At 37.4% G+C, this 24,344-nt stretch overlaps 1 protein-coding gene across 1 annotated transcript in view; it reads left to right on the top strand.

The window, feature by feature from the left end:
* Positions 1-552: 552 nt before the first annotated feature.
* Positions 553-24,344, top strand: part of grm4 (glutamate receptor, metabotropic 4) — a 205,159-nt gene continuing 181,367 nt past the window's right edge. The window contains exon 1 of the mRNA XM_036128751.1: positions 553-1,558. Coding sequence (XP_035984644.1) covers positions 1,004-1,558 — 555 coding nt within the window. The 5' untranslated portion in view covers positions 553-1,003. The remainder of the gene's footprint in view (positions 1,559-24,344) is intronic.

The raw sequence follows: 24,344 nt of genomic DNA, 5'->3' as shown, positions 1-24,344 counted from the left end.
TCTTACAAAGTGTAGTTGTGAATAACAGAAGGCTACATACGCACAGGAATATTGTTTCTTTAATGATCAGAAAACCCCGCTGTTAATTTATCGTTGCACTCCATAATCTTTTAGTAAAAGACTCTAGAGACAGAGCAATGTGCAGTTATGACGCTTATGGAAGTGTGCCAAGCAACAAATCATTTATGCTCAAGGAACATAGAAATAATTCATTGCTCTGCATTGAAAGCAGCTAAGGCATGCGTACAATGCAGAGCAGATTTCCTGTGCAGTGCTCTGGGTATTATTTCTGCTTGAATTTAAAGATTCAGAAACAAGACTGAGGTGTTTATTGTCTCATGCTGGTGCACTGTGTAATTCTGAATATGACTCCAATTGAAACAGAGAGCATGACAGAGCAGCTTGTCTCACACCTACGTTGTAAGTAAACACATATCTTCACTGAAACGATGTGAATGAGATTCCATTTTATCCCTCTCTTCCACCTACTTTTATAATTTACTGAGCCTGCTGTTTTCTTCATTGTGCCCCCCCCCCTCTCTTTCTTTGCAGGAGCCCAAAGTGGACGCCCCGTGACATTCTATCTGCTTGACACACCAAGAAGGAAGCTGAACGTAATTGTGCTCCGCGAAAAAAGAAAAAAAAAAAAAACAGAGAAGAGAGGCAACCTTCCCATCTTTGTTCTCGCTTTATGAGAGCGGTCTCTGTGGACTCCGCTTCAACACTCTCTGCACTGTTTGGTTGCTGCATGTATCCACCACTCTCAGGTGTAAGCAAGGACTTAAATACAAAGAGAGAAGAAAAGGAAGAAGATAAACAGAGGGAAACGGCGTAATTAGTGCGGCTGACTTCGTGTCAGAGCGGGAAACCATGAGAAGAGACTTTTGAAGAGAACTGTGCACCGAAAAGCATTGCAGCTGACCTCCAGGACATTTTTATGCGTGTGGGGATATATATGCGTGCACGCCTCTGTCATTTTCAAAGGAATTGAATTTGTATTTGGATGCAGATTCAGCCTTTAATTATGACTCTACAAGGAGGCTTTGAGAGACTATGGAATGGTTGCCACAGAAAGGTTTTCAGTTGGCTCTTGGTTCTGGCTTGTTATTGTCTGGTCACCTCGGCAGCCAAACCCAAAATGCCAGGCCACACGCATCTCAACTCGATACGTATTGATGGGGACATATCTCTGGGTGGACTTTTCCCAGTGCATGCAAGAGGAAATGACGGCAAAGCCTGTGGAGAGCTAAAGAAGGAGAAAGGGATCCATAGGCTGGAGGCCATGTTGTTTGCCCTGGATCGTATCAATAACGACAACGAGCTGCTGCCTAATATTTCTCTGGGGGCCCGCATCCTTGACACTTGCTCCCGGGACACCCATGCTCTGGAACAGTCGCTGACATTTGTCCAGGCATTGATTGAGAAAGACTCGACTGATGTGAAGTGTCTCAGCGGAGGGCCACCCATCATCACCAAGCCAGAGAGAGTGGTCGGAGTGATTGGTGCCTCCGCCAGCTCTGTGTCAATCATGGTGGCCAACATTTTGCGGCTCTTTAAGGTCAGTTTTCTATTATTTAAGCCTCTCACATTTTCTGTATTTTCTCTGTGTATTTTCAGTGTTGAACAAATCAACATTCATTATTTGCTGCAGAACTTACAGTATGCTATCAGAAATTCATAGAAAAAACACCTGAAATCCACCAAGAAAATGGCTGGTGACCAAAATCAGCTTGATTGGGTGACCACCCATTCTGTAACTACACGCATACCATATCTAAGTGTGTCCATGAAGAATAGTTAGCTATTTTTTTTTTATCAGAAATCGGAGGAGGCATATTTAAAAGGAATCCATATTCTCTAGTAGCAGTACAGATTTTGTTTAAATGTACTCTGGCTGCATAAAAGGGAAAGATGGGAAGAGTTGAACCAAATATAGGACAGTTGAACGTAGCAGAGCAAAGTAGCTTGTTTTTTTGTTTTTTGTTCGCTTTCAACTTCAGTCTGTTATGGAACATGTTCAATTTGTAAATTATAGAAGTCATCTGGAAATTTCAGAAAAGGTAAGGATCTACATAGGATCTACATCCACACACACAGACTGTTGTTTTAGTAATTATAGAAGCGGCAACCATGATAATCACTAAAGTAAAATACAGGTGATTTTTTAAAATGTGAACTCCTTTACGGTTTTGTCTTTGTTTTTTTAAAAAGTTTTTGTATTATAAGTATTATGTGCTCATAGAAAGTGCAGTTTTATTTCATGTCTGCATTAATACACTTTGGCAAAATTTAGCAGGTAGCAAGTGATGTTTGTATCGATTTTTTTTTTTTACCTTATCAGCTACCTTTGGTTCATTTAATTTTTTCCCACTCTGTCCAGAAAAATTACCATTAATCTTTACCATAATTCCCAACACTAATGACATTAATTTGCCCTAGAGTCTAAGTCAATGCCTCTTCTAATTATTTCAAGGAAGCCATGCATGGCTCCAGAAGCTCTCTGTACTTCTTGTGTACATAATATCCCACATAAGCTTTATAATAAGCGTTATCTTGCATTATGTCAATGGATGCAAACACTTATCTTTTTTTGATAAGACTCCTTAATGTCAGGCCTACACTGTCAAACAACATAACATCTAATAAACAAGCTGAGTGAAAATTGTCACGTTTTAGAAAGGCTGACAGGTAGAATGCAAAGGCAAATTAATTGTAATGCTTTCTCTATTAACAGTAAAACACCATTCGTCAAGAAGAAAATATAAAATATATCATTTTGAATGCCGGATAGGTAGTTATTGTGCAGAAAAAGTTTCCAAAAGAAATTGCAATAGCCAGGTGTGTACAGGCTAAAATGATGATGGATCCAGACGGGTTGTTAAACGCCAAACATTATTGCATTTTAGAGCCAGAAAACCTTTGAATTATTGAAACTAAATAAAATAAAGTGAACCTTGCCACTGTTTTTCAGTCAGTAGGTAGTTTTAAATTTGAAGAACCCCTTGAGTCATGCCCTCAAAGCAGAATATACGTGTCCATATGTGGATGATGATGTAGTGTTTGTTACAGCACCAAATAGGAGCTTATCACCGTGGGTGCAAACTGAACAAATTGTTTCTTGACATAAAGACCGGTTACATAGTAACAACTGAATTAAACAGATGTCTTAACGCTTACTGATGATACAGACAAACAATATAGTGATCACTTTTGTTACAAAGATCATTTAAGATAATTTAAGCTCCTTAATGGCAAATACAGGTAGCAATTATAAATTTCCTCCTTGCCTAGAAAAGGTTATCTCTCCATTGGAAAGACCCTTTGTTCCAGGAATATGAAACATTTGGAATGTTGAACTTAAAGAAATTAACAACCTGGATCTGGAGGAAGAAGGGTTTATGGTATGGCAAAAACAAATAGCTCAAGAAGGGTGTTAAAAGTCATACCACCAAGGCAAGTTGTGAGCACAACATTTATCAGGTAAGAATATGTTCTTTTAATGCGTTTCATGTCAGTACAGATTGTCTGCTGATGTGTGCCGATTGTGTTATATCAAAAAACGCTGCTCTCTCTAGAAATTACTCCTGTAGGTTTTCCAATGATTCTGATAATTAGATGCAACTGCATTTTTTTTCTTTGAGTCTGAGACAAATGGAGAGAATATTTGACTGCAGCTACTGTTTAATTTACATATCAGAATTTGTATTTCCATTTCACCCACCACATATGCATCAGTAACATAAAGGGACTTGTTAGTGCCAAGTACATGAAAGAAAACTATCTGCAAAAAAATACTTTTATAGAGTTTTGGATGTGTGCATTCAAACTATACTAGTTTGAATGCTGCCAAAATTGTGGTTGTTAGGAATCACAGCTTTTTTCACAAATAGTAATTTGTCACTGTGGTGCAATGCAGGCAGACTGGCTTCCCCACAGAACTCTTTTAAATTCCTTGGTTGGGTAGCCATATCAATTAAAATTTGAGGTGAACACTTTACTATCGCAAATCTCTTCTCAAGGGGCTGTTTTGTTTCTATTGAGGCCTGAGTTCAGCATTTCAAGTGTGATGTTATTACTCTTAGGCATGTTTTTATGTGTTCTCTAATACTTTGTGTTTGTTGTTTGTCTTTTAAGCTTTTTTTCATATTTCTCTCTTTTGATCATGGAAATTATTGCAAAAAAACTTAACAAGCAAAATTATACGCTTTTTTGTGGCATATACACTACATGTCAACGACTGAAACTGAAAAATTATTATTATTTTACCATAATTAATATATTTGAGCATCAAACATCAGTAAAAATTATTACTTCTCAGTTAAGACTAGTGAAAAGGCAGAGACAAGTAAACACCCTCAAAGCTTCTACTGGTGAGCAAAGCAAGCAACACAATGTGTACCATTTGCTCTATTCATCCATGCTTCTACTTTCTAAAGGGACCTATAGAGGATAAGACCTGAACAACCTGCTGTGACATTGATTCAACTCTGTTGCCATTCAAGGGCCAACTTACAGTTCAGGAGAGAGCAAGAAGGCGAATGCTACATGTGCACTGCAGAAAAGCCTGACTGATATGTCACAAGTAGGATAGAACAAATCCTACACGCCCACATCCTAGTTGCTTCTTCAGAATCACAGGATGAACTATTTATGCTTGTCTTTTTCTGGTAGCATGCTCAAACTTGTCACGCAAGCACTGCCATCATGGGGATGCGCAGTCTAATTATCTTCAACACGAAGCAAAAAAGAAGTTGGCGGTATATCACACATGGGAAATGTTACATAGCGCAGAGCTGTGTAAGAAAAATATCTGGCTAAAATGCAAGTTTGATAGTTCAGTCTGAGATATATCTCAAATCTTTTCTAAATCTTATAGTTATAGTTTGCTGAAAGTGTCTTTACTGGAATCTAAAGTTCAGCCTTCCTGCTCTGGCCACAAAAACACCCCTTACACAGTTTTCAGAAACACTCGAACCATGAAACAAAGGACACGCAAAGTCTTGGAATGAACCTCGACTCTCCAGTGTTAAATATTCTACATAAAAAGGCAGCCAATGGTGGCAAAGCTTTTTGAAGAGGAAACATAAATCGCCAGAGCATGGCTTGTCCACTCATTGGCTATGAGAGGTCTTCACACACAGCTGACCTGCAAGCTTCTGTGTGGACTGGACTTTGCTCTGAACCAAATTCTGCTGTGGTGCACAACTAAGCAATAATCAGTTCTGATAAGCAAAGATCCTACATAGACAGTGGTCAAAGTAGTCATATGATTAGATTTTTTTTTTTTATAAATTTTGTGAAGGCCCATTTTGAATTCTTATGTATTTCTTATTCTTATACATTTTGTGATGTCACAATCACATACATTGTTTGCATTTTGTTGCACCATGTCATAACCAACAACAAAGTAGCTCCCAATTAAAAAGAGGGAGGGAAAATTTTTTCGTGTTTTATTTATTCACTAAAATGTATAAAAGTACCTGCTTTTACTTTGATAGCCCTAAATGAAATCAAATGCTCCTTTCTTTAGAAGCCACTTTAGTAAGTAGAATCCACTTGTTAGTCAAGAAACAGCATCAACAAGATGTGTCGAGGAAAAAAGGATCTTGGAAGCAGGTTTACGATGTAGAATAAAATCCCAAGCATTGAACATCTCAATGAGCACTGTTAAATTAGTCAGTGGAAAACTGACAGATTATGGCACAACTGCAAATCTACCAAGACATGTCAATTTATCTGAGCAGAATGCCCAGACAAGAAGATAACTATCTTAAGAAGCAGCCATCAGGCCCATGGTATGTCTGGAGGAGCTGCAGAGAATCTGTTGACATGGTGATATGTGTATATATATATATATATATATATATATATATATATATATATATATATATATATATATATATATATATATATATATATATATAAGTGTAAGTGTGCAAGAGAAGTAAATATCACACTGAAACCATCATGAACAGAGCGAAACATGGTGGTAGCAGCATCATGCTGTGGGGAAGCATAAAAATTCACACACACTTTGCATTCAATATAACTAATCTTGGCCTTGTTTGCAAAGAGGAACACACAAGAAAAACGTAATTCTCTTGACCTGCAAAGCTGACAAAAGACATACTGTATGCCCAAAGACTTGCAGCTGCAACTGCCAAAGGGTGTTCAACAAAGATTTTACTCAGAGGGGCTAAATACAAATGCACACGACAGTTTTCAGATTTATATTTGTAAAGGGAATTAAAAGCATGTAACATTTATCTTCCTATTCCCAATTATTTACTTCTTTGTTTTGGTATATCATATTTTATCACATCAAATTAGAATTTGTGGTTGTAATGTCACAAAATGTGTAAAAATTCAAAGGATGATAATACTTTTTCAGCAGGTCCCCTGCTATGGCTTACAGTAAAATATGTACAATTTTCTAACAGAAGAACACAAGGCGATTCCACTTTATTCCAATTAAGAAATGCATTACTAATTTATTTATACATCCGCTATATTTACTCCTTCTGAGCTAAGAAAGGTTACCAGTACTGCAAAGAGCCCGCAATGATGGACAGGAAAGACACTAAGTACTTTCACACTAATTTCCACCAATTTAAACTGACTAATTTAACCTAATATACACAGCCACAGGGTGCAGGCGAAAAATCTGAGCATGAAATCCCCAAACAAATAAATCACATAAAATCTCTATGCAAAATAGCTCCATTTAAACAGCAAGATTTTCTACTATGCAAACAGAAAGTGCAAACATTTAGAATGAAGTTAGATTTAGGGAATTTTAAAATGTAAAATCCCTGTTACAGGCATTGCGTTTGATATTGGATAACAGTAACACACCAGAGTCCCATTAAATTCTTACTGTAAATTAGCATAAAAAATGGACTTGATTATGTAATGCAATTGTATCTGTTAATACAGATAAAATCTAACAAAAGTCATGACAAAATTGTAATAGAATTATTTTCTATCATCAGCGTTAAAGATAAAACAATTTTCAGTTTAAACAGTGGTACACACAAAAGAGAGGAACTTTTGGTTTTGTAAAATGGTGCCAATCCTTTTGAGGTTCTCTTTCAATTGATAACATGTCTCTGGTGTAGTAAATAAAGCTTTTGGAGACCATGAAGGCCTAAAAAGCCTTTTATCAACTCAGCTTCCATGTTGCACTGATAGGAAAACAAGAAGCCATGAAAATGTGATTTGTATGTCCCCTAGAAAGTGGCCCCAGGTGTTAGCAGTAATTCAGGGCTTATTATAAAAAAAAAAAAAAAAAAAAAAAAAAAATGGCAGCCCTCCAACATACAGCCACCATCTAAAGAAAATTTTGGAGATTTGTGAAAATCTACATTAAAAGAAATGTTACAGCCCATCATTGAATAGATGTAGAAAATTCAACTAAGTATTCTCTGTGGTTAATGTTGATATCCATCATTCACTGTCCCCTGTATTACATCTGCATTTACCTGACTGCATTATGTGTAGCTCTGTTTGATATAATTACGCTAGATGTGGTATCTTACCAAAAGCAGGGATCTGAGTTCAAAATAGTTAAAAAAAAATTATTATCTCTCCCTGGAAACCGAAACACCACTGTTAGTGTAACAATGCTTCAGGACAATTTATCCATTCACAATAATGAAAAAATAAAAATTACAAACCACACTTTTTTTTTGGGCTATTGTACCATTGTTAAAATGCAAATTAGACAGATCTTATCGGGATTTGGTCATTAAGTTAGCCGTGTTTTCATTTTCTCTCTGTGCTGCTGGAAATGCAGAAACACCAGGGAGCAAAATTATATACTAATTTTCTGGAACCTTTCCGGCGGCATAGGAAGAAATGGAGGTAATCACTAAATAGGTTGAGGAACAGTCTTGTTTTTAACAAATCTGAATTTCACACTGTGGAACAGAGTGTTTAAGCTGGTATGAAGGATAGTAAACACATTAGTTTCTTTAGTTTTTTTGCCCTTTCATTTTTTTTTTATGAAGCCTCTTATCTTGTACATGAGCATCAACAAGAACCTGAACAGAAACCTTATGGTATATATTACTTTTAATCTAGTTTTAGACTAAACATTCTATTTATTGCTGTGTTAGGAAAGCAAGTAGAAGTGAAGGTACATCCCAAATCAGTTTCTCAGAAAGTTGGAATATTACTTAAAACAATTTATAATACAGAAATGACTACTTATTGATAAGCATGCCTATGAACTGCACTGTGTATGCGCTCAATACTTGGTTGGGACTCCTTTTGTTGGAATTACTGCATCATTCCTCTGTGGCATAAAGCCGATTAGCTTATGACACTGCCAAAGAAGCCCAGGTTGCTTCAATAGCAGCCTTAGGCTCATCTGCATCACTGTAGGTCATGTCCTTCCATTAGACTTTCTATTAATGAGCTTAGTACAGCACCCCGTTAAAAAGCCAACTTCTTTTACAATGACTTTTTGTGGCTGCCAATCACCCAGCTAGACGACTCTTAAGGTTTTTGTCACCATTAAGTAGCCATAAAATGACATTTGTTATTTAAAATCCTTTTTAATTGGTCTTCAGTAATATTCAAATATTCAGAGTAAAAAACAGATGTGAGCTGTAACTGTCAAAATGAACAGAAATTAACCTTCCAAATATACAGCATCACTCTATGTAATGAATCTATATAAGTTACTTTGTGACATTAATAACCTCTTACCCCCAAATTCCACATCCTCTGTGACCGCTCTCTGTGACTTCTCCGAATGTCACCGTCAGCGGACAAGCTCTCTGTCGTTCACCGTCAAAATATGGTTAAGTCTATTTTCTGCTCTGTTCCGGTCCGTCTACTGAAATTCCGATAAAATGGTGAAGTGTGGATTGAAATATCTATTAATGTGAATTAAAACACAATTTGATTATTTTAAATACCAAAAATATATAAGTTTTTGGTGGCCAATGTACTCACCCATACTTGATGGAAGTAAAAATATGCTGAGTCGACGTATAATCAGCAACAGATCTTTTCAGACGCTGTTCAAAGGATGAATAAGAAGTTTGTTTTGTTTCCGCCTACTTTATATCCCGGTTTTTATGGCGTGAAGACTTAGACAGACTTTATTTGTCATTTTGTATGCACAGAGTGCGTACAGAACGAAATTTTGTTGCATACAGCTTATAAACTGCAGTAAAATTAAATTACAGTATAAGGTGCAGCAGTGATTTAAAAGTGAAACAATTGAAATGTAAACAATGCAGGAGAAAGTCACAGTGAACAGGTGAGTATTTTTAAAAACCATTTGTATGTACAGAATTTGACTCGTACTTCTTGCGCCTGCTCTCATTGAGCTCCAATGAAACTCAGAGTGGAGCAAGAGGGAGTAACTGCGGACGTAGTAGGCGCTGCTTTTCACAGACTCACGGACGATGTGGAATTTGGGTGTTATAGTTGTTCTAATCTAGTGAGATCCGCCTGTCGTAGCTGGTTAGAAGCTGCTGTTGAGTCTGCAATTTGAGCGTACAGTATGTTGCTTCTGTTGTGTTCAGTGACTTGACATAATTGTTTTCATCAAGTTTTCATATGTGCCCGGTTAACCATAATATACCACCTTCCTAATTTTGCCATCTTAACGTTTGAAGATGCTTTTCAGCTCCTTCCTCCTGGGTTTTACCTTCTCCTCCAGATAGTGTTTGTGTGGCTCGGGGAGAAATGTTTGCTCAGCAGTTCAGAGCAGCCAGGATTCCATCCCCATGGTGTACCATGAATATTTTACTACACTATTACGTAATATATGGCAAGGGATTAGGGTTGAAAGCATATACTCTACATAGCCCTGTCACCGGGTCCGGCTCGTGGTCTGTCTTCATCAGTTGGACCAGCCTTCATATTGCTTTATAAGCAAAGACAAAGTGCATCAGCACTTTGAGGTAATTAGTGCTTGGTTGCTTATGATACTCAAGGTAGACGGTGTGATTAAAGCCCTGGGCTTTTGATTGTATCTCTTATCCATCTTTGAAAACAGCTACACATGATTGGCCTGAGCTGTGTTATTGCTGCTGCAGGGAGAAAACTGCACAAGGCGTGCACAATGTTACAGGTATCTAGGCTGACTTACTGAGGCGATCACAGGCTTTCAGACAAAGAGAGGGGTAGCGCGGGTAAGTACCACACAGCAGCTTTCTAAATTAGGTACAAGAAGGCCCAGTCACTTGGCAAGACAGGCAAAAGAGATGTTTGAACTGCAGAGATTGAAGAAAGATAGAAGGAGTAAAACAGGACAAAGAGAGTAGCTGCATGTTGGGTGTGCTGTCTATGAAGCAGAGACCTTGCAACAGAGGCAGAACCCCCTCAGACACAATGCCTAACTCCCTCTGCATTTCACCATGTTGAGACAGTCCAGTTATTGGATTATTGCAACAATCTATAGGTATATGCTGAAAGCTTTGCAGGCACTTAAAAATATGCACACATATGCTTTTTACCTTCAGTTGTTAATGATCCGTCAACTCATCTAGCACATAGAGTCCGTCCCATCCATTGATTACTTATGATACTGCAAAAATTAGCTGTTTTCTCTGAAACTGTATGTACCGGGAGACAATTACCCGGACACAGAGCTTACAGAATCGAAGAGACTTTCCTTTTTGTTTGGTTCAGTCTGTACCGGTGACCTAAAATTGTGTCTCTTTTGGCTTGCTTTTCCCCGACAACTCCTGGAGGAAATATTCAGCTCTGTTTCAACTAAAAGCTCTAGTGTCCCTATCATTTCGTTTCTAAATCTGCGGCTGTGTGTTGGGCAAGACAAATGTACACCGTGTGAAGTTTTTATTTGTTTTTCTTCTCTTTTAAGCTGCACTTTTAAATATATTGCATGCAATCCTAAGCATTTGAGAATTACCCGAGTGTCTTAAAGGAGCGAAAGGTTTATTATAGAACCTTACTGAATAAAAAGGATGCTGAAGACCAAGGAATATGCAACATAGTCAGAACAGCAGTCAAATAGTCCCCGGGTTATTATCGAGGACTTGCATAGATCCCATTTTTAGTTGATAAAATCTGTCAATAGAAAAACTGTTACTCATCTAATCACAAATCTGGCCTTTATGGAACAATGACAAGAAGAAAGCCATTAGGGAAAGAAGTCCAGTTTTTGTCTCCAGGCATGTAGGGACACAGCGTGCATGTGGAAAAAGTTGCTCTGGTCAGATGTCACGACAACAGAGCTTTTTTGGCCTGCAAGGAAAACATTTTGTGGCAGAAATATTTCAACTATACAACAAATGATCCTTACTGTTCACTCAGTGAAACATGGTGGTGGCAGCCTCTATCTGTGAGGATGCTTTTGCTCTGCATGGTCAAGGACAGGGAAGCTGGTTTAGTTGATGGGAACCTGGATGGGGCTAAATAAAGAAGAATCTTTAAATAATACCTGTTAAAGATGTGACAATGGCTGTTCAGCCCAGACACCCCATCCGATTTGATTGAGCTTGAACTATATTTAAAAAAAAAAGAACTGGCAAAACAAGACATTCTCCAGATGCCTTAGCCATCTGGAGCAGACATTTTTGTTTGTTATCATTTAAACTCAATGAATCATTTTTCTTCCACTTTACAATTATATTCCATTGTTGGTCTGTCATACAAAATGGGAAAAACATACATCACAGTTTGCTAGATGTAATGTGGCAACATGTAAATAATTGTTAGAGTGGTATGAATATGTTTGTAAGGAGCTGCACGGTTGGCGCATGGTCAGATGTCCTCTGGCTGAAAATAACAGTATCACCAATCTTGGCCACATGCTACTGTACACTCATGCTTGTTAGTGCTCCATCACACATGGACAGTTCCCAAGGTGTGTGCCATCACCTCCACAGAGCCTTGTTTCCTCAGACCTGGGTGGTAATTGAAGAGAGGTTGGCTTGTAAAAAGGAAATAGCTCCAACTGAGCTCACTCAATCCCTGCTCCAAGTGTGATTTGCTGTATACAATGTTAGATTAGCTTATTCTAGCTGCACATTGTCCTTAAACTCATCCATGCCCAACAAATCCCATGCACTGAATTCCCTGCTACTGAATAGTCAAATGAATGGAGTAAAAACACGGAGGCGAATCAAATGAATGTGGAAATAACGAGCATTGAGCATTTGTTGTCACTGTTTACAGACCGATGAGCACATGGTTATATTTGTGTCCCTTGACATGACTTTTACAAGTAAGGATAGGGCTTCTGCAAAGCTGAGTTCCTCGACCCCAGATTGCATGTGTCCCCTGTCTGCTATGGTTCAGCAACAGAGAAGCAGCTCCTTCACCTTAGGATTAGTTCTGACTCATCCCTCTTCCCCAACCTGAAACTGTGGCCAATTCCCTGAACAGGTATGACTTAAAGTTGTCCAGATCACTGCCTTTTATTCATAAAAGTGTTTTCCTCTTCCTTTTTCCCTTCTGCTCTGTGCATATTTCTTAATTGAAACGGCTACTGGTGGTAATCACCAGGCGTGGTGACAAAAAGCCGCTGTGCGGCTGTGTATCCTTTTTCTCAAGGTTAGGTTTCACTTAAATTAATCACTGCCATTTAATTAGTAAGTTCTAACAGGCCTATTGAGGAACTGCTGCCAGGGGGAAGAGGGAATTGCCTTTCCCCCCTTTTTTTTAAATGTATGATTCCAATGCTTGCAATTGTTGGAGTTCTAAAAGCCAGGAGCAACAACAAAAAAAAGCACAGCGTAAACACCAACAGGGTTAGCTTATGTTATCTATGCTGGAGCTGTCACTTTCCCCCTATCTCCCAATTTCTTACAACTAGATGTGCCTCTGGGTCCCCTTCTCTGACTCCTCTATTAAAGTTTACAAAGCTCCCATCTTCACAAGAACAAACAGCAGAGTGTAAGCCATCAAATAGTTTCCCTGAAATGTGCATGGGATAAAAGGCTTGGAGCTGCCTCACCTGCAAAATCTCTCCATCAACCTGACAATCCATCAGCGTCCTGCCGTGTGAGGCTGCACTGCTTAAAATCTACTTGGATGCTAACAAAGGTTTGAGGACTCAAAGATGAGGCGAGAGGAATCCCAGAGTGGCTCAAACAGTTTTAGGTTCACACTAATCGATGGTGCCATGACAGCTCTCTTATTGATTGCGGGGCAGGGATTTTTACTTTGAGCGGTCAAAGTGACGGTGTCAGCTGCTGCAAAAAAATGAGCCAAGTGACAGCTCTGGTATTTTTTTAATTTCACTTCAATAGCTTCCTTGCATTTTTTCGTGACAAATAAACATAAACCATATGGGCGAGAAAAGGTCAATATAATAACATTTTCATAGAGCCATCATAAAGTAGCGCAAGATCATAAAAGAGCTGTGCTGTCAGCTGAATACCAAGCAGCATCCTCAGCCTGCCCTGCAGGAGAAAGGGAAAGAGAAACTTTCACCGCCCACAGGCTGAGCAGCTGGACATTGTCCAACCTTCCAGCACAAAACAACATGGAGCCTCTTGTGAGTCACTGCTGTGTCACACAGAGGCATTTGGGATCTACCACAAAAACAGGAATTCAATCTGCAATTGTAAACTAAACAGTACTGGGTCACGTGACCTTTTAGTAATGCTGTGAAGTAAAAATCTTTTTGAATGTTCTAGTTTTGAACCCCAACAAGAAAAAAAACATGTCTTTTCCCCTTGCATTTAATCCACAAAACTGGCTATTATATTGAATTATGGTCATATATATATTTAGGGCATTTAATTATCAGTATGTGTTGATATCAAATTTAAAATATACTGTTTTTAATACAACTCTGACCACAGCATTAATAATCACTCAGATGATGCAATGAGCCATGGTGAAATGGACTTAACGAAACCACATTTGTTTGCACCATTTGGTCCAGTATATTTCATAACTATCATAAAATTACCTTTTTACCGTTCATAGTTCAGAGGTAAAATGCAGGAACAACTCTAAAGAAGTGTGCATTCACCCATAAATGGGTAAGGGGTTGTGAAACTAGTCATACAAGTGCTGCATTGTTCTCTTTCTGTACATCGAATCCCTACAGTCATTTAAAGTGCATGAAAGAATGGTGACAGTACACTTAAACTATTAGCTGTGCTTCCCTTCACAAATGAGGCAAGTACAAATGTATAAAATGTAGACTTCTTAAAAGGTTCAACTGCAATGCTTTTATACTGATGATACTATGATGTTGGCGATAGCTGGAGGATGTGTTTTTAGCTTTTTGCATACAAAACTTTCAAGCTCACCGTATTATTATTTTTTTCTCTTACTGTATATCCACCACTTACTGATCATTACACACTGTTCTTGCAATGCATTCAGACACATTGTGCTGTGGCTCCTAAGACAAAGCAGTGACAGAATATCCTGAATGGAAATAGGGGTCGGCTGCATGTGATGCGTTTATCATTTGATTATATGTAAATGTGAATGACATTTCTTTCCAGTCCACATGAATAGCTTGTAAAATACATAAGAAAAATGCAGATCAAAGTTGATGTCAGCTGTGGCAGCAAAGAGCCAAACCGCCTCATGTGTGCCTTGTGGGAGGGCCATCACACAGCACAGCATTCTTATCAACAAGCTGTGTTCAGTCAGCTGATCAAGTGAGCCCAGCCTCTTGTTTCTAAGCAAACAAGAGTGTGGCATTTAGCCACCTCTCCTCTCTGTAAATTACCGAAAGGAAACAGCAGCCCCCTAATGAGGATGTCTTTTTTTCTGGTGATAAGGCACATTCAATGTGTGAACAAGCTGCTCTTTTCTTTACATTTCTTTTTACTAATGATTCCAATGCATTTGTAAAAAAGTGTAATACATTCACATATAATAGATTTTAAAAATAGAACTATCTATCTATCTATCTATCTATCTATCTATCTATCTATCTATCTATCTATCTATCTATCTATCTATCTATCTATCTATCTATCTATCTATCTATCTATCTATCTATCTATCTATCTATCTATCGAGAGAGAGAGATTACTCCCAATTTATGGTTTAATATTTCATAAAATATGTAACCATATTCATATTATTTTCCAAGTATGTAGAGAAGTTATTGTTAGAGTAACTGTAACCCAAACAAACAAAAATATTGAGTACAAGGATTACATACAATATATCAAAACTGTGCTGCAAGTGTCACACTAATCTTGTAATCTATGGAACACATCACCCTGGTGGTAATCAGGGAGAGGAATGTGATGGTAGGAAACCCTGATAAAATGTTGTGCGGACATTTATTTAAGATTTAAGTTGGCTTATGGCCATTTATTTATTTAAAGGTCCTGTTGCAGTAATGAATGCTTATGATAAAGATGATCTATGATTAGAGTCTGATATGGAGTGAATTTGAACATCTGAGAAGAATCATGATGCAGTTCGGATGCAACTCACTACTTTACCGTCTGCGTCACCAATGTCCCCCATCTCCAAAATGAGAGTCGATCAAGTTTTTTTTAATTAAAAATCCAAACTTTAGTGTGGAAAGTGGCGTACGCACGTTTCAGGCTCCATTTTGTGTGCACACAAGCTTTATAAATGAGATCCCTGGTCATTATTGGGGTAAAGACATTGTGACTTTGCATCTCCTTTTCATCGAGTAGTCATGGTCTCAGTTTGGGTTTCTGCACTGCATCTGTTTTGATGCGTCTTTAAATTATGTGAATATTTTATTAAATTATCATCAATCACCATTTTACTGAAACAAAGACAAATATTAGTTTGACAGTTATTTGAATCTACAGAAATGTTACTGCTAACCACATAAACTGTGTAAAAATATTCAGAATAAAGTGATTTAAAGTCAGTGCACGGACAGAAGGCACATGGGAGTTTCACTGTTTAATTATCAAATGACTTTGTGTTAAGTATGATCCTCCGGGTTCCAATTCCAAGCTTCATGTGCTGCATTCATTTAGCATGACATAATCTCAACGTGGGGATCTTCAACCTGCTGAGCTTTTAAATAAAACCTGAGAGATAAACCGAGATCTTAGCCACATCCCAGCTGTGTGCCACTTTGTGGCCACAAACCTACGATGCTGCCAAATAGAGCATGAAATGTCCAGAAAGACAGCTCAGTCCAGTTCACCGTCCATTACATATACGCTTTTCTAAATCTGGAAGAGGATTTACTGTTTTTATTATTACAACCTGCTCTCCTATCTGTCTCATTGACACTTGGAAACCCATTGACCTGTGATGGTGAACATTACTCAAACCAGAAGAATGCATGTGTGGAAGCTAAATTGGTCGGTGAGTGGACTAGTTCCAAAATATTTTTTTATTATTATTATTTTTTATGAGATTTGCTTACACAACCACAAAGCAGTGGTTGTGTGAGACTGAGCAATAGCGGTAAATGATTGCCACAAATTAAACTTTCTATGACTTCACTCATATGTTCAGAATATAATAGTCTGATCCGTGTTGTTAAGTTTCTATTGTGTCAAAAAGATGTCAAGCAATTTAAAAGAACAATGAACTCATGTTGTAATTTATTCCTTGTGACTGCACTACACGAACAGATAACTCACCTTCCAGGCATGATTTCTTTTTAATGTGTGCAAACAGGAATAGTTGTGGTTAATTTTCCAGTGTTTATGTCACCTACACCTTTATATTCAACTCAACCTGCCTGTGAAGTAATACTTTCAATGAAGAGAGAATACAAAAATATAATGACTTACTTTTTTTTCCCTCCAAGGCATATTTAAATCAAAGCTAAAATAGTTGCTATGATTTTCTGTTTAGGAAAAGCGGGTAATTGTGTACGATGTGAGTCTGAAATGAATCTTCACTTAAAGTAACTCAACAACAATGTTTAGATTATACAAGATAAAATCAAAGGAAGGCTGAATCCTAGGTTTGGTGTATTTTTTTACGTTTGGTTCTGGCACAGTGAGTAATGATAATTCTAACAAGGATAATATGTTCCATGATTTTCAACATCTTACAACTTAAAATTGCATTTGCATTGTAAAGAAAGAAATCCATTTTGCAAATCAGTCTTAACTTTATCAAAGTGATTGGATTAAACTAATCACTTGTCCTCTAACAGCGTGTTTATTCTCCAAAACAGATTACCTGTGCTGCCAGTGACACTGTTTTGTAAAAGCTATTACTATCGACTCGGTGAATGCATTACCTGCCAGTAGGCTGTTCTCACAGTTAATCAACTAGTCAGTGCTAATGGAGACACTGGATTCTGACATAAACGCTTTTAGTGAATGTGCAGCTGCAGTTTAAAACCTTCGTCTTACCCCCTCATTGGTTAAATGCTTTAAAAGCATCCCTCACCATCCAAAAATAGTGTTACGATGTACATTTGTGGAAAAATAATGGGTAAATCTTTCCTAAATTATCCCCATAGCAGTATTTTGATATAATTGACATCAAGAAGTGATAAAGTAATAGTGTTCTGAAATGTACAGCACATTAATTACCTTTAAGTGTAGTGGTCCATTATAAATAGAGTAAAGTAGGTGCAAAATATACTATTCTAAAATTGTATGGCAGCTTTTTTTGCCCTGCTTTTTATTGACACTGGCATACTCATATTGATCAAAAGTACACATAAAACTGCAAAGACACAATCATTTCTATTTGAGAACATTTATCTAAACAAACATGTATCAAATAATTAATACTGAAAAGTGAACTACAAACAGTTTTGTTACGGTTATGATTTTGTTTAAAACAATTAAATAGAAAAAAATACTTTACTCCAGTGGACTTTGCTTTGTCATCATTGTGCCCCATGCACATAACATTACTAGTCTGCACATCAAAGTAGAAATGGAAATTAAGAACAAATAAAAAGCTGTTTCCTTGTTTTCTAATGAATTCAAGCTTCTTCCGTACAACATAATCTTTTTGTAAAACTATATACCCATGTGGAGTTTAAATAAATGAAAATGGCACAAACGTATTGCAATCTCCACAAACAATACTATGCATAATTATTTATTCTCCATTCCTATATGATTTAAAATGAATCATAGTTTCTTGTAATCTTTAAAAAAATCTGGATCTGTATACACTTTGTCAGGAGCAGACAGACATCTGTTCCGATAAAAAGTTAAAATGCTTTATATTCTTTAATGCAGTGCTAAATTTTATTTTGCAATTTTCTTAGTTTTATCTTGTTTGGCTATTTTTGTTAATCTATTTTTATTTCCTCTTCATCTGTCTGTACATCTGTTGTAATAAAAAAGTTTTCTTTTCCAAGTTGAATTTTTTTACAAAAACCTTTCTGAATCAGGTTTTTAGATGAGGTGAACTAAAAAAAAACAGAAGTAGAAAGACAGGTAAAGAAAAATGTAACAGCAGTAGTAACGGGAGGTTTTAGCATTTAAAAAATGTCCACCTGTTTCTGAAATAGTATCTGAAATTTTACTGCAGAGGAAACATATCCTGGGGCATGTGACCCAGTAAAAAGGAGTCAAAAGACAACTATGGTTAGCAGCAAATGATGACTCCAAACTCTAGGAAAATTTTATTTCATTTATTTAACTTTGATTTATACATATTCTCTCACTGAGATTAACAAATCAGGTCTCTCACTAACAACAGAGACGTGATTTGACCAATAAATAAATAAATATAGTTACAAATACAGTAATTTGAAAATAAAACTAAAAAAATAACTCAAATTATATAAATTGATGAAATATGACCTAAAACAAGGGAAAGTTTCATGGGAAGATTTCTCTATTTTTAATTAAATAGATTTAAATTGTCCCATAGAAATCAATGTGGATAGTTTCAGATCCTGCGGAGTTGATAGGAAACTAATGGGGAGAAAGAAGCGTAAGATTTTGTTTTTTTTTTATTAGTACAATAAGCTCCATAAAATAAATCCACTTTGATTTCTTTGTTTTAATTACTCTATGCCTCAGTTTATTGTAATAATGTGCTAGCCTGCTGTTACCAAACAGAGATTTGTATTCAACCCTGGATTCCACAAAGCCTGTCTATGTTAACCATTAGCTTTAAAACAGGTGGTCCAAGAGGATTGCCACCAACGCTTAAAAGTCCAGACGGTGGCTTTCTATTTTGTCCTGCTAAATGTATGCCCCCTGCAGTATTCTGTACACAAAAGGCTAAGGTGAATACAGCAGAGGAACTGAGGAAAAATAAACAAATCAAATGGACTGGGACAAACGTTCAAGTAAAGTTCAGTTATCAAAATAAAACAGCCCACCTGTACTCCATTTGTCACATCACTTGTTCAAAAGAGTATGTGGAACCTGGTCAGAAGCCCGCAGAAACACCTAATAAGATGCAGCGTAATGTGAGTAACCCAAATAGATACAGGGCCATGCAAAAACATTTTTGAACTTAACATTTTGTCATCTTGCAATCACAACTCTCAATGTACATCACTGAGGCTTTATGTGAACATAGTGCATCGATGCGAGCATGAAGAGAATCATACAGACATCTGAAAAGTGTGGTGGGCTAATATTCCTAAATAAAATCAGGCGCTTCACAAGTCACCATATTAGTACACAGAATCCTTCTGTTTCTAGTCAAAATGTCTCAAAGGTTTGTCAGAGTGAACAAGCAGCATCGGAAAGACCAAGTAATACATAAAGTTGTGGAGAAATGTGAAAAGCGTTGAGGTTTTCAAACAATAGCCCAAGCTTTAAACATCTTACAGAGCATTGCTGACTCCAATATTCAACTTACAAAAAGAGTATAGTACAACAGAAAACCTGCCGACATAGTCGTCCACCTAAAATGGGAGGCTGGTCAAGGATGGGATTAATCAAAGATACAGCCAAGAGATAAACTAAGACAGACTTTGATAAAGAAACAGAGACACAGAGCTCAGGTGGGAGAATTCGTTGACAGGACAACTGTGAGTGCTATACTCCACAAATATGGTCTTTCTGAAAAAGGAGAGAAGAATGACATTTTCTGAAAAAAAAAAAACAACAGAAAAACAGTTGCAAGTTATGGTTTGACACAAGCCAAGTAGGAGCCAAATGACAACACGAGGAAGAAGGTGCTCAGGTCATATGATACCAAAATTCGAAATCTTTGGCCTACATACATAAGTAAACACCTCACATCAACCGAAACCGTCTCTACCGTGGAACATGGTGGTGACAGCATCCTGCTGTGGGCATGCTTTTCTTCAACAGGTACAGAGAAGCACATTAGAATACAATTCAATACAAGATAAATGAATAGTTCCACAATGGGGAAATTCAGGTGTACTAACACCAAAAAGCAAATTTACAATATAAGAAAAATACTGTACAGTCATTGAATGATAGCATACTCAAGAAATTAGATTAGCTCTTATTGGAATGTTGATGGAGGTGAATACAGGGAAATAAAGGAAGAAATCTTTCAGAGGTTCCAAAGGCCTTGAGACTTGGGCAGAAGTTCACCGTCCAGTGAACAATGATACAAAGCAAAGACATCTGTGGCAGCACAGTCACACTTAATTTACACTCAGACTAAATCCTGCTTGATCTGAGAAGTAGCCTGACAAGCAGAATCTGATGCAGATAATGAAATGTTGTGGATGCCGCAGAACATGTTTTATGTATTTCAAGTACTGAATGCATTTGGACAGAGAGCATAGGGGCTCTGACACAGAGCTTACCCAGGCTCGCATATCCTGCACACATCGCTCAGGTGAACGCTGTAAGTTGTTAGTCATGTCCCCTTGGGCCAGCAACCCTTGCTGCATCCTCCACAATAGCACATGGCCGATAAGCAACTTGTTGGCCTAGTCAAAGTCTAGAAGTAAATCCATTGAGAATCTTGGGCAAGAATTATGTTCACAAACACCCTCCATTCAAAATCTGTTGCTACATCTGCACAGCTGGTAAAGACATACCCAAAAGACCAGCAGCTGTGATTGCAGGCAATGATGGTTTTCAGAGTGTAGAGTATGCAGGTTGAATGCATTCTCAATGCCATTTTTGCCATTTCCCCTCCCACTTAACATTCATGTACTACTGCATGTAGCACACAATCCATTATAGAAGATACTGACATTTGTGGTTTTCCTGTGGAATAAAAAGTGAAAAGGTTAAACTGTTATGAATACCTTTGCAAGGCACTGTTTTTTTTTTTTTTTTTTTTTTTTTTTTTTTTTTTTTTTTACAAAGGAAGCTTGTTAACCAGACAAAGGTTTTGATTCAAAAGCAGTCCTGCTGTGATGTGAACCTGAGTGAAGGAAATAAGAAAATCACATAATTGACAAAGGGGTATAGGCCCTGAGGAATCCTGTGGGTGTTCTGGAACAACAAGATGAGGCCAATTATCTGCACCACTGAGGTATGTGTAAATCATCAAGTATTCTCTGTATTGTATTCTCTGTATTGCTGTCTTGTCAGGCAAAGGTGTTTATACTTCTTAGTATGACCACTTCTCTTGACTAATATATTAATGCTAGGACTTCTAACTATAACAGGTTTGGTACACAAACCAGTTGTAACCTCAAAAATGTGTCATAACCAATATTGCACAGTTCGGATGCACTTATTATTTTACAAATAGCCCTTTTGGTGCTATCCGTCTAGATGTCTAACAAGAATTAGATCTGTGTTTGTTTGCTTATCCTCTTCCAGGTTTCCCAACTTCAAAGGTCTGCCCATGGTGAAAAGCCTGGTTTGCTTACACGTGGAAAAGTTAGCCGTCTGTTGGCATCAGTGTCAAAGCACACAGAGGAATGACTGGATTGAAACACTCAGGCAATCAGCCTGCACTGCTCACAGGCATAAGCTAGGCACGGCTTGATTTTGAGCGGGAGAGACTGCGGGCTCACTCACTCAGCCCACTCTGTTGTCTCATAACTGCTGCACCCTGCATGAGCTATCAGTGCTTTTCACTGCCCCAATTCGCTTTCCTTCAGGTTAAGCTGGAAAGAGGAGTGATAAAATATTAAAAAACAAAACAAAAAAAAACTAGCTATTGGGGTTTGTAGAGAAGCATGCTTGTTTTCTCTCTCTGAGTCCCTGGAAGTCCTACATTCAGATGTAGTTCTTGTGTTGGTTGTATGCTTTGGAATCACTGGGTGAGAATATTAGACCTTAGACTGAATCTACTGGTTCAGGTTCCATGAGGGAGCCAATGAAATTGGGCCGTCAATTACTTGTTTACATCAGTGTTTTCAACTGTTGGGCCAGAGCTGCCAGAAAATCCTTCTGAATCTGCCTCTGTGGGACAAGTTCTAATTTGATTAAGCAATCTATGCAAATTAGATGTAATTTGCATTACCTTTTGTGCAGTTCAGCACAGCTAGATGATGGCAATTAAAATGCTTTGGAGCATGGAAGATAAGGCCACCCCAGACACAGCAGACAGTCAATGTTCATAATGCACAAAGAGTTCAAACAGAGATTTGGACATGGTAGCGATACAGCTCTCTTGTTAAATCATGTCTTTTTGTTACACTAAAGAGTTTTTGTCTGACCTCAAAGATCTAGAAACAAATCTACATTAAAATAATCTTTTGCCTTACTTTACAAAGCAGTGATGGTTTATCTTCGTCCGACACAGAAAACCTTTTCTTAATTTTGGAACAGGCTCTTAATAGCTTTGTAATAGATAATTAAATGGTAATCAGTTGCCTTAAAGTACTTAGGGGATTTTAGAATGGACTCAAAACCCACATAAGATAAAACTTACCCTAGATTCTTTTTAAACTTATTAAATGATAGGAAATGCTACGCTTTATCCCTCCAAAAAAGTTTCCTCACCACATTGTTCAGTCGCCTAAACATGTTTCCACAACAATCTTCTTGATTTGATTTTAGTCATTCAATACGCATTCAATTGAGAGCAGTCAAAGCACAAAAATCAATAGAGGAGTCAAAGGCTTTAAAAGCTGACTGGATGAATGGACAGCAGTCCTTTGAATTATTCAATGCTGTTACGGATTTGTCCATCTCCTTTTACAATGGCAGGACTGCTTATACAGCCACATTAGGGGGAGCAAGGGCCTGGATGTCAAATATGAGAACAGATGTCCCCCACAGATAACTTTTCATCTAGCTATGACAACAATCACAGGGGATGATTTCTTGTTATAAAAAAGCTCATTACAAACAAAATGGGTCATTCTGCTGCTCTATTTTTATTTAATTTTAGTTCTTAAGTTTACAACTTCCAAGGGAATTTAAGGTCCAGTGAACAAGAGAATATCCATGTATGTGCTTAAGGCGAACTGCATTCATATTTAATTAAAGCAATTAGTTGACATATTTAATGACAATAAAAGGCAACGCAAAAAAAAAACAAAAAAACAAAAACAACAAGAAACAAGCTGGATGGAAGGCCTCAGAGGAAACTGTTTAATTTAATGTTTAAAATTGGGTTCAGCCCAAAGGGATAGTTTAGATCTTTTGAACAGAGGTTTTGTGAAGTTATCAGTAACAGTTCCCTTACCTGTAGTAGATAGATGTCATATTACATTGAGAGAGGCCCTAAGTTCAATTCAATTTAAGTTCTTTATCACCAATTCCCAAAAATATTATCTTAACATGATTTACCATAAAAATAAATAAATAACAAAATAAATAAAGGTAAATTAATTTCCAATTACAGAAATACATAATAATTCAAATTTATACCAATACAATCCAGTCATAAAACCAGGCATTCGATGGACAGTAACTCAACCCAAAATGAAAACTCAAACTAAAAATGCTAATATCCATTGGATACATAGGTAGTTATAGCATCTAAATTGTGATTGCTGGGTGATTGCTGCTGAGAGCACTACCAATCCGCCTGAATTGCTGCAGCCCTGCATTTTAAATACAAGTATTATGAGCTTTGAGTAACATTTTGGACTTTGAAACAGGGTGTCACAACTCATTAGTTCAGCGTTTGACTATTTTAATTAGCAGCTTTCTGTAGTGGTTGCATAATGCCGTACTGGAATTTTTCTGTGTTAATGAACTATTACTGATCATAACACATAACTAGATTCCCTTTTGTTTCATGAAGCTAAAAAAATACTGGATCTGCTCTTTGCAGTGCTGTTATTTGCTTTGAAGCCAGAGGGAAAAAGTGCCTTCTCTGGTGGACAGTTGCAGCCCAGCTATGGTGTAGTGTGTGTATTTTCCCCCATGAGATTTTTGTTTTTGTAACTATAACAGGAGGTAACACACAGGTTTTCAGTGGTCCCTTCAAATTTATTACCAAATTTATCTTAACTTCTCATCTGTGGGTTTAGTATGGAGAATTATTCCCTGAGTGCAGGAATAATCCTGTTTCACTTTGGGTGGGTGGCCAAAGCCACAAATTAAAGCTATAAAGCCACATTATATGCCTATAAAAAAACAAAAATCGTTTGATCATGATAA

The sequence above is a fragment of the Fundulus heteroclitus genome, unplaced genomic scaffold (assembly GCF_011125445.2).
Source record: "Fundulus heteroclitus isolate FHET01 unplaced genomic scaffold, MU-UCD_Fhet_4.1 scaffold_115, whole genome shotgun sequence".
In the NCBI taxonomy this organism is placed as follows: Eukaryota; Metazoa; Chordata; class Actinopteri; order Cyprinodontiformes; family Fundulidae; genus Fundulus; species Fundulus heteroclitus.
Note: the sequence above shows the minus strand (reverse complement) of the source record. Positions and strands in the feature narration are given on the sequence as shown.